General features: G+C 35.5%; 1 protein-coding gene and 1 non-coding gene across 2 annotated transcripts; one reads left to right on the top strand and one right to left on the bottom strand.

Moving 5' to 3' along the window:
- Window positions 1–1,520: 1,520 nt before the first annotated feature.
- Window positions 1,521–2,453, bottom strand: LOC101435694 (olfactory receptor 5W2-like). The gene has a single exon (XM_058306396.2). It carries the CDS (start codon window positions 2,451–2,453, stop codon window positions 1,521–1,523), a length of 933 nt encoding a protein of 310 aa, XP_058162379.1.
- Window positions 2,454–9,593: 7,140 nt separating this feature from the next.
- Window positions 9,594–9,728, top strand: LOC111766968 (small nucleolar RNA SNORA16B/SNORA16A family). Its single transcript, XR_002798877.1, has one exon. It is a non-coding gene; the product is annotated as a small nucleolar RNA SNORA16B/SNORA16A family (small nucleolar RNA).
- Window positions 9,729–11,993: the final 2,265 nt, after the last annotated feature.

Genomic DNA, 11,993 nt, shown 5'->3' with positions numbered 1-11,993 from the left:
CAAGCTATTTGTCTAAACAAACATTCTCAACAGTCTTTTTCTACTCCTGTACTGTTCCCTAACAAGTTCCTTTTTTCCTTAAATGCCAAATTGAAAATCAGAGGGAATGCTTGGTTTTACTCCTATTCTGAAATATTTTCACACAGAGCATTTTACAATACAGATATCAAAGCCTAGGATGTTCAGTAACTTTTAGCTTGTTCAATTATAATATATAATTAGGAAAGTTCTTGAGTCTTCTGTCTTCTGTGACCCTTCAAATATATAGCCATAAAGATGTCTTCTTATCAAGGAGATTCAGTGCTTTGGCCATTGAAAAGTATAAGAGAGCCAGATAAATTAGGAAATTATAAAAAATTACATTAATGAATTCTTTTATATCCCCAAATAATTAATATACATATCTTCATACATCCATAGCCTTCAGTAACCCCAAACAGTATATGTATCTTTTTTTACAAAATATAAAATATATTATCAGGACATATGCATACCCTCAAGTTAATTTTGTTTTGACAAGGCCTCATGAGCAATTACATATTCCTGAGATTTTGATTTTATCAATTATTCATTTGTTTTCCTTTTTATGTCCTAGACATGCTGCAGAATCTGTGGATAAGAGAAATGAAACACTCAACTCTTGAGCACAAACTGTTCACAATCACATATTGAAGTAAGTGATTTAGTCAACAGAATAATATTTTTAAAATACTCTGCGGAGAGTGATGTTTGTGAATTCAAAAGTATTTTTCCCTGGCTGAAAATGGCAGAGAGGGGAAGGAAGGCTTTCTGGATTAAATGGTGGAGGATTTAAGATGTGCTTTCCTGGGGCTCTTCCCTTTTCTTTATAACCTAAGCGTTTGGAACTTATTTCTTCTCTAAAGGCAAAGTGTAGACCTCCTCAAGTCTCTCTAGTTACTAGTCCTTCTGATTATAATCGTTTCTTCTCTCTAAGTTAAATCATTTCTCATCATTTAGATGTGAGACAGAATTTCTCCTTTCAGGAAAGCCTGCCTTCTCTGTGTACCAAACTCAGACATGTTCTTTCGGATTTATAGTACCCAGTCTTTATATTTCATGATTATTTGAGGAACTCGTGAATTATTTGTATGCTAATTAAATAACATATACTGCTTCCACTAGATTATAATATTCATTAGTATAAAACTACTGGATTCACCATGAAATACTAAGCACCTAAATGTACAATAGAATTAGTAAACATTCAATGTATCTTAGAATATCTGAAATAGTATAAAGATGGAAAACAAATAAATTAGACATAACAAGAAGGATCAGTTAAAAATTTCATAAAGAAGTACTATACATAAATTTAGAATCTCTAATGCAGTATGTATAGGAAAGTGAAAATTTTTGTTATGATTGGAAATTAATACAAACAACCTCTGTTTTTAAACGAGTATTTTACACATCCTGTCATTTAATATCATTTAATTTTATAAAAACAAGAACCACAGCTATATATATACACATACATATATGCTATTTAATATAAATATTTAAAATGACCATTTATTCTTCATTCTTCCCATGGCCTCTTTCACATCTTTGTTCCTTAAGCTGTAAATCAAAGGATTTAACATGGGGATCACAAGGGTATAAAACAATGAGGTCATTTTGTCTTGATCTAAGGAGTAAGAAGAACTGGACTGGAAATACATGAAGAGCAAAGTTCCTTGGAAAAGGGCAACAGCTGTCAAGTGGGATGTGCAGGTAGAGAAAGCTTTGAATCTCCCCTCATCTGAGTGGATCTTTAAAACTGATAGGAAGATATAACAATAAGACACTTTAAGTGCTGATATGGTAATCAGTTCAATGAAGCCAAAAAAGGCAAATATCATTAATTCATTGAACTGTGTATTTGAGCAAGATAGTAACAGAAGAGGAGGCGTATCACAGAAGAAGTGATTAATCTCATTTGACCCACAGAAACATAAGTGGAATGCTAATGTTGTATGTGTCAGAGCATCCACCATTCCCACCAAGTACACCCCAGCTATGATCATGGAGCACACCCTGCTGGACATGTTGACTGTATAGAGCAAGGGGTTGCTAATGGCCTTGTACCTATCAAAGGCCATCACTGCCAGCAGGAGACACTCAGAATCTGCAAAGATACAGAAGATGAGGAATTGTAGAGCACAACCATAAAAAGGAATTGATTTGTTCCTGGCAAAGAGGTCCACCAGCATCTTAGGCCCAATTGCTGTGGAATAGTAGAGGTCAGAGAAGGAGAGGTGGCTGAGGAAAAAGTACATCGGTGTGTGAAGCTGGGAATCCAATCTAATTAAAATGTTCATTCCGAGGTTTGCCAGAATATTAATGAGATAAACAACTAGAAGTATGGTGAATAGAGTCCCTTTGATCTCTGAGTTAGTAGTTATTCCCAAGAAAATGAATTCAGTCAAGGAGGAGCAATTTTCCCTGTCCATTCTTCTTTGCTTTTGTTCTAAACTGTTGCAAAAATGATTAAGAAAATAACTGCTCCACAGTTAACTATCTGGTCATCAACAAGCTATTATCTGTAAAGCAGAAAGTGATTTGTTTCTCTAAATTTTCTTCTATGTAAAAAACACCAGGTTATGTGGCACTTTTAAAGAGGCATTGCTTTCTCATCAGAAAATCAAAAAGGTGTAAGACAGGAGTTGGGAAACTTTGATTTTAAATCTTCATGTCTTTCATGAGAACAGGCTGTAGATATGACTGAACTGAAAGCTCATTCCTGAACACAATGATTTCAAGTAACACCAAAGTTACATAGACAACGCCAGAAAGTACAGCACTAAGCACCTCATATATTACAAAATATATACAGAAAGGGACTTAAACATGGCCACATTTATGGTATTCCTCATGAATTTAAAGTTTAACAACAAAGAAAATATCACTAAATTAATGATATTGCATGTAATTTAATAAAATCATTGTTACTCTTGTTTGCATATGGTTTCTTTAGTGTTTCCTGAAACGTGAGACATTTTTTATTGAGACCTTTTCTATTACACTTCATTACTTCTTTTCCTAACATTTATAATCCAATTCTATGACTGACCTGGCAAAACCCCTTGAGAAACCAACATATATGCTGCAAAAATGTGGGAACAATAGAATTTAACACATATTATTCACATCTCTTTGTATTTTAAACTGACCTTTCCATTAAAAATGAAATGGATAGAGTAACAATAAATATTTGGTAAGTCTATAGGATACTGTCTCTTGTATATATGTGTGTCTTTATGGGTATGTTTGGTGTGTTTGCATGCATGTGCCACTCTGTTGCTATATGAGAATTAGAATGTAGATTTTGGTCTCATTTTAATTTTTTTAAATAGAATTAAGTGGCATTGTAGTGGTCCATATGGGCTTGAATTTGCATATTTAAACATACTTGTTTCTGTAAAGTGATATCCCAGTTATTATTATTGGCAAAAGTCTTGAATAAATTAAACTAATAACAATTAACTTACAATTGCACAGAGGTAAAAAATGACTTACTTATAAATTTTGTTTAAAATATAAATTCATAAAATCTACTCTTTTTACAGGAGTCAGGTCAGTCAATTTATTAATGGAGTATGTAGGCATATAATGATGAAAAGTCCCCAATACTTGATTCCACATTTTTTCTAAAAAAAAAATATAAGAAACTTTTTCCTTTATTCTTTAAATTTGATAACTCAGAATACCTTGGATGGACAAATCTTTCTGGCCCTTTCTCCAGTAGGTGAACAAAAGGCAGAATACATTGTATTTATTGTTTTCTAATGGCTGTTGGGACTTAAGTCCCAAAAGTCTCTGCCTTTACTCTACTGTGATGTGTAAACATAAGATTCATTATATTAATTGTTCTGTATTTTCCGCAGTGAATGCTAACACAAAGACTGAACTTTTAATTCTTCACTTTTGCCATGAAATTGGTCAATGTCAAGAATAGAACAGAAATGATTTTAATGTATGCTTCAAAGCTACCCTGAATCTATACACTTTGCCTATATCAAGAAGATATCTAATGAAACTCATGAGACACTCTATTTAATGGCTTTAATCTCCCTTAATTTTTCAGTCTCTTTCTTCCATTTCTAAAACAGGCTCCTTCACTTCTCCTTTTAGAAACCTGACATTTCTTCAATGGTTATCTTAAATAACACTTTTTAAATTATGCATGTCTGATTGCCTTTTCCCAAACATGTTCAATTCAATGATTTTATGAATGTACAGCATCCAATATACTTGGCATACTCTTGAATTGTGTTTAATTTGTAACAGAAATGTCTCTTTCTGACATTGTAACCTCCTTCGTTATAAAATCAGGTTCGGCTAATTTAAAAAAAAATAAAATTTTTGAAGTATATCATTCATGCATGAACATGCATAAACAATAAGTGTATAATAAAAGCTGCAAACTTACATGCATATCATCCTATAGGGCTCCCATACATCACCCCACCACCAACACTTTACATTGTTGTGAAACATTTGTTACACTTGATGGTAGCACTTTATTTTTTTTTCCAGAGGTACCGGGGATTTAACCCAGGAACCCACACATGGGAAACAGGTGCTTAACCACTGATCATTGTCAAAATATCACTACTAACTACAGCCTATATCTTGAATTTGATGTATCTCCCCCCAACTCACCCAATTATTAATACCGTATATTAGTGTTACATATTTGTTATAGTTCATAAGAAAACATTCTCATTTTTGTTTTGTTAACTAAAGTCTGTCTTCCACAACTGGATTCCCTATATTATACAGTCTCATGCTTTGTCCAATTCATTCAAAGTGGCTCTCATTTTCATCACAGAGTTGTGTTGTCATCATCTCAGTCAATTATAGAATGTTTTCATTACTTGAAAAGGAAAAACCATACCCACTAATACCTCCTAATATTATCCCTTCAAACTGATAATTTGCTTTGCCAATCCTGCAAAAATATTACAATATTACTGTTAACTATGATCTATAAGGTACATCAATTGTACTTTTCTCATGTATCACCATTTTCTTAACACTTTGTAAAAGAATATTCTTGGGTAAGTGACTGTGGCTTAAATGATTGAGCCACATTTACCGAGTGAAGGATGATTCAATCTCTAGGACCTTCTGGTGAAAAAAAGAAAAAAGTCATCCCAGACCTGGGCAGAGAGGTGCAAGACCCCATGGAGCCAAGTGAAACACCAAAAAGACGATGACACAAGATAGAAAACAAAATGAATATTCTTATATTACACTTTTTAAATATACTTCTTAATTTTTTAAAAAGATACTTAAATTATATAACTGTTACATTCAAAAACATAGGGGAAGGAAGCAGACTTGGCCCAGTGGATAGAGCGACCATCTACCACATGGGAGGTCAGTGGTTCAAACCCCAGGACCCATGTGGAGCTGGCCCACGCACAGTGCTGATGCGCTCAAGGAGTGCCCTGCCACACAGGGGTGTCCCCACGTAGGGGAGCCCCATGCACAAGGAGTGCACCCCATAAGGAGAGCCGCCCAGCGCAAAAGAAAGTGCAGCCTGCCCAGGAATGGTGCCGCACACACGGAGAGCTGACACAACCAGATGATGCAACAAAAAGAAACACAGCTTCCCATGCTGCTGACAACAACAGAAGCAGACAAAGAACAGGCAGCAAATGGACACAGAGAACAGACAACAGGGGGGTTGGTGGGAGGAAGGGGGAGAAATAAATTTAAAAAATAAATCTTAAAAAAAAAACATAGGGGATTTCCATATGCTCTGCTCCCTACCCCCCCCCCCCCCCCAAACACACATTTACAATATCCTTCATTAGTCTGGTATGTTTGTTAAAATTGATGAACACAGTTTGGAGCATTGCACTAAACATGGATTATAGTTTATATTGTAGTTTACACTCTCTCCCACACATTTTTGTAAGTTATACCAAGATATATAATGGCCTGTATCTGTCATTCCAATGTCATTCAGAATTCCCAAGTCCTGAAAATGCCCCCAGGTTACACCCATTTTTCCCTCCCCCACACCTCAGAACCTCTAGTAGCCACCACTTCCACATCAATGAGAAAAGTTCTTCCATTGCTAAAATCACGATAAGTCTATAGTAGAATGCAAATAAATCTACTCTTGTCCATCATTCATTCCCCAATTCTGAGGATTGTGGGATAGTGTTACCTACTCTACCTCTAATTGAGAAGGGGCTTAGATCTCATGGGGCAGATGCATGGGACTATCTTGTTTGCAGTTGCAGATGCTCTCTGTCCCTTGAGATGGCCATTGTCCATCATCATCTCCTTGTTAGTTGTCCTGGATGAGTCCAATGAACCAGAGAGTAGGTGCTGCAAATCGTTTGAGATTCAGGGCCCAACCAGTACATGGACAGTCCAAAGATTTAAGTCTCTTGGACATACATCTATCAAGCCTAGTACTAACTATAGGTTCAAATAGAAGGGGCAAAAGAGCCATGTGTACAGAAAACACAACCAAGTCCAACACTATCACATAAATTTCAAAGTAGGATCCACTGGCAGGGTGCCAAATTCCTGAGCTATCTTCCCTGCTTATAGTGTCTAGATGTCTCTAAAACCCTCAAGAGTCACCAGGAGGGTACTGGAAAGATAAAGAAGCCAAAGGAAAACCTTTTGTTGTTCGCCCCTGTGTCTGGAAGTGGTACAGATACCCCACTCTTCAGGGCAAATAGCCTAGGCTCCCTGCTCCCAACAGAGTGTGAGGGGGCATTCCCTGGGGTCTGGAAGGGTGGAAAGTGGCTTATTTGCAGTGAGTTTGGCCAGGTGAGCCCCCATTGAATCTCAGAAGGAACCCAGATCCTAGGGGAGAGGGGAGAGGGGATTTCTTCAGTCAGGTTGTCACATCCAACCTCCTGGGGAAAGAAAGAAAATACATTAGAGAGGAGTAGAGTCAGAGAGACACCTTATCCTCCAGCAAGCTGCTAGTTAGCTAACCTGCACAAAGGCAGATAGCTTTCTGAAAGACAAACTAATGTAAGCAGACTTTTTAGCCCAGTGGAGGAATTCCTAGGTTATCAGGCATCTAGCTGATAGCTTTATATCAGGGAACATATAGACATTCCTTTTGTATTAGCTTTTCTTGGATCTCTCTCTCTCTTTTTCTAGGTTCCTTTTATTTATTTATTTATTTTTCTTCTCCTTATTTTACTCACTAAAACCCAGTTCAAAACCTGCAGAGAGCAGGCTGCAGGGTGATTCATGAACACTGGTATCAAGAGAAATTCCTTAGAGGGCTAAGAGGTAAGGCTGTTTCTGTTTTGTTTTTCTTTATTCCTTTTTAAAAATTAGTTGCTGCTGTCTTGTTTCTTATTTGCTGTTTTTTCCCTTTCTTTGTTTCCTGCTTTTTCTTTTACCAAATTTTTCTACCAAAGCTATTTCTTTTCTTTCCTTCATCTTTCTATCTTCTGTTTTCTGTTGTTCTTTCATTCCAACACTTTGTTTGGTCTTCAATTTTTCTTGTTTTTACTTCTCTCTCTCACTTTTTCTCTGTTTTCTTTCCTTTTCTATCTTTTCTCTTTTCTTTTCTCTTTCCCTCTTTTCTCATCATTCTGGCCTTTCAATTCATTCTATATATTTTTCTCTATTTTGGCATTCATTTTGTTGATTCTTTTCCACTTTTTTATTCGTATTCCTCTGTACTACTTACTCTTGTAAGATGAGTAAAATTATTCATTTTCCTAGGTCTTGTATGGTTCCTCTTTTCTCTTTTATTATTATTGTTCTATCATTCTTTTTCTCTTATAATCTCTTTTCTTTTCTCAGGTCCTATTTTTTTCCCCCCAAGGGATCATAGATAACAGCAAGGAAATAGAATAAGAGAAATGAATTGTCAAAGTGAAGCCTCACCACACACACACACACACACAAACACACAAACCAAAATAAAACCCTAGCATAAAAAGGGAAGCTAATCAACTGAATAAACTTATCATGATAAACAGATGCCTAGACACCAACAAAAAATTTCAAGCCCTACTAAGAAACAGGAAGACACAGCCCAGTCCAATCAACAAAGTAAAAGCCAGGAGGAGATGCAGAACATGACACAACTAATCAGAGCTGTCCAAACAAATATCATGAATCAACCTAATTAAGTGATTAAGGATATTAAGAAGACACTGGGAGAACATACTGAAGAAATTGTAAATATACATGAAAAGATAACACATGTGATGGTGATGAATGGCACAATGTAAGAAACATTATCCTCTTAAGCACAATCTCATACACAATCAAAATCACTGTTGCACATTCTTTATTTTATAGTTTCCTTTCATTGACATTTACATCTATGGAATACTCCTTTCAGCCACAATTACATTTATAAATGGACAATTCTAATTATATTCACAATAATTGTGTTACCATTAATTCTATTCACTTTCACTTTTGCAATAAACCTTATATTAAAATTCTGCTTATTTAAGCATCAATTCCCATACTATCATTCTATCTCCTAGTAACCTATACTCTAGAGTTTACCTCCCTGAGTTTACTCATCATATTTAGTTCATATTAGACATTTAGTGAGGTCATACAACATTTTTTCTTTCATTTCTAGCTTACCCCACTCAACATAATATCCTCAAGGCTCATCCATGCTGCCACATGCATCTCAAATTCACCTTATAGTTGAATAGCTCTGCATTTTATGCTTTCACCACATACTGTCTATCCATTCATTGGTTAATGGACACACAGGGGGCTCCACACTTTAACAAACCTGAATAATGCTAACAGGATCACTGGCCCTGCTCTCAGGACCTCTGAATACATTGCCAGCAAGAAGAATCATGAGGCAGTTCCACCCCCAGCTTCCTGAGATACAGCCAAACTGTCCTCCACAGAAGTCACATCACTCCACACTCCCACCAACAGTGAAGGAGTGCTCTGATCCTCCCACATATACTCCAGGACCTGCAGTCCTCTGTTACTCAAATAATAGCCATTCTATAAGGAGTAAAATGGTATTTCATTGTAGACTCGATCTGAATTTCCCAAAAGCCAGCAGCACTGAATATCCCCCAACATAACTTCTGGCCATCTTTATCTCCTCTCTGGAGAAATGTCCACTCAAGACCCCTTGCCCATTTTTTAATTGGGTTGCTTGTCTTTTATCATTGAGTTATATGATCTTTTTTTGTATAATGTGGTTATTAAATCCATATTATGTGATTTCCAAATATTTTCACCCATTTAGTAGATTGCCTTTTTATTTTCTTGAAAAGTCTTTTGAAGAACAAAAGCATTTCATTTTGAAGAAGTCCCATTTACCTATTTTTTCTTTCAGTATTCCTGCTTTGGGTATAAGGTTTAAGAAACTACTGCCTAATAAAAGATCTTGAGGATGTCTTCCTACATTTTCTTCTAGGAGTTTTATGGATGTAGCTTTTATATTTAGTCCCTTGATCTATTTTGAGTTAATTTTTGCATAATGTGTGATATATGGATCCTTTTTCTTTCTTGTGAGTATGGCTATCTAGTTCTCCCCACACCATTTGATGGATAGACTGCTCTGCCCCAGCTTGGTGTGTTTGATAGCATTGTCAAAAATGATTAGTCAGCATTAAATCTGCAGATGGCTTCCACTAAGTACTACAGTCAAAAAGGAGCCTGGAATGACACTTTTCCATGATGGTCTCCATTCTATTTGTTCTAACTGATCTGCAGTATTTCAAGAAAAGACAACTTCAATTGTATACACCATTTCTTAGCTATGCTGAATGAAGATTCTAGGATGACTATGGTCTTTTGGGGGAATGCGGATTCCAGGAATCATGACCAGGTGATGAAAGGCAGGATCCTCAGGACCTGGTTACCCCTGAGTTTCCACAGTGTTAATAAGCTGAGATACCAGCTTATTGTTGGAGCAGTCTCTGAAAACTAGAAAGCTATCTTCAACTGTGATTATGGACCTAAATTCAGGAGAAACACATGGGAAGAGGCAACCTGAAAGACATCTTGCTGATTATTAGGTGGAAATTGTGAACACGACAAGCAGATTCTATTGGTTTTTGCTTAGTGTTTGTATTCCTTATGTCTGACATGTTGGTGACCTATAAAAGACTATCTATGGGGAAAAAATCACTTTGTGATAGATCTTAGGGTGTAGTATTGAGTACTTAATTCAGTTCCATTGGTCAGTATGTCTTTCTTTATGCCAGTACAATGTTGTTTTTATCACTGCAGCATGGTAATATTCTTTAAAGTCAGGAAGTGAGAGTCCTCCGCCATTCTTCTTTTTAAAACTATTTTTGGCAATTTGGGGCCCTTTATCCTTACACATAAATTATATATTTGGGTTTTCTATTTCTGCAAAAAAGTTGTTGAGACTTTAATGGGATTGCACTGAATCTGTAAATCAATTTGGGTAGAACTGACATTTTAAGGATGTTTAGTTTTCCAATCCATGAAAATGTAATGTCCTTCCATTTATTTAGGTCTTCTTTGTTTTTTTTAAGCAATGTTTTCTTGTTTTCTGAATGCGGGTTTTTTATCCTTCATTTAGTTTATTCCTAAAATGTGATTTTTTGAGTTGCTGTTATAACTGGATTTTTTTCTGACTTCCTCCTCAGTTTTCTTATCAGTAGTACATATAAATACTGCTGATTTTTGCATATTAATCTTGTAACCTTCCACGTTGCTGAACTCATCTATTATTTCCAGTAGTTTTTTTATGTGGATTTTTCAGGATTTTCTAGATATAGGATCATATCATCAGTGAATAGCAAAAGTTTTACTTCTTCCTTTCCTATTTGGGCACCATTTATTTCTTTTTCTTGCATAATTGCCTTAGCTAGAATTTCTAGCACAATATTGAATAACATATTGTGGCAACAGTGGACACCCTTGTCTGACTCCTGATCTCAGTGGGAAAGCTTTCAGTCTTTCACTTTTCAGTACAGTGCTACTGTGGGTGTTTCATATATGCACTTTACCATTTTGAGAAAGTTTCTTTCTTTGCTTATTTTTGGAGTGTTTTTATCAGGAAAGGATGCTGTATTTTGTCAAATGCCTTTTCTGTATCAATCTTGATGTTCATGTGATTTTTCTTCTACAAACTATTAAAGTGGTTTATTGCACCAAGTGATTTTTTGTGTGTTGAACCACTCTTGCATACCTGGGATAAAAACCACAGGATCATGGTATATAATTCTTTTAATGTGCTTTTGGATTCATTCTGGATGAATTTTGCTGAAGATTTTTGCATTCATATTCATTAGAAAAATTGGTCTGTCATTTTCTTTTTTCATACTATCTGTATCTTTTTTTTGTTTTTTTGTATTAATATGATGTTAGCTTCATAGAATGATATTGGTAGCATTCTTTCCTGTTCAATTTTTTGGAAGAACTTGAACAAGATTTATATTAGACTATCTTCGAATGATTGTTGAAAGTCAACTGTGAAGCTATCTGGCCCTGGGTTTCTGGGCTTTTCATTTGAGGAGGATTTGAAGACTGTTTCAATCTCTTTACTTGTGATTAGTTTGTTGAGGTCTTCTCTTTCTTCTAGCATCAGTGTAGGCTGTTCAGGTGTTCTAGGAATTTGTCCATTTCATCTATATTTTGTAGCTTTTTGATGTACAGTTGTTCAAAATATTCTTTTATGATCTCACATTTCTGCAGTCAGTTATGTACCCCTTCTCATTTTTATTTTATTTATTTGCATCTTTTCTTTTTTTCTTCTTTGTCAGTCTTGCTAAGTGTTTTTAGATTTTGTTAATTTTCTCAAAGAACCAACTTCTGTTTTTTTTTTATTCTCTCTTTATTTTTGTCTTAAATTTCATTTATTTCTGCTCTAATCTTTATTTCTTTCCTTCCACTTGCTTTGTGATTAGTTTGCTAGGTTTTTTCCCCCTAGTTCCTCCAAGTATGCAGTTTGATCGTCAATTTTAGCTCATTCTTTTTTAATGTAAGCATCGAGGGCTATAGATTTCCCTCTCAGCACTACTTTT

Source organism: Dasypus novemcinctus, chromosome 10 (assembly GCF_030445035.2).
Source record: "Dasypus novemcinctus isolate mDasNov1 chromosome 10, mDasNov1.1.hap2, whole genome shotgun sequence".
NCBI lineage: Eukaryota > Metazoa > Chordata > Mammalia > Cingulata > Dasypodidae > Dasypus > Dasypus novemcinctus.
Note: the sequence above shows the minus strand (reverse complement) of the source record. Positions and strands in the feature narration are given on the sequence as shown.

Bases quoted from the DNA above. Each gene is read 5' to 3' on its own strand.
- LOC101435694 (XM_058306396.2), bottom strand. From the start codon at position 2,453: ATGGACAGGGAAAATTGCTCCTCCTTGACTGAATTCATTTTCTTGGGA.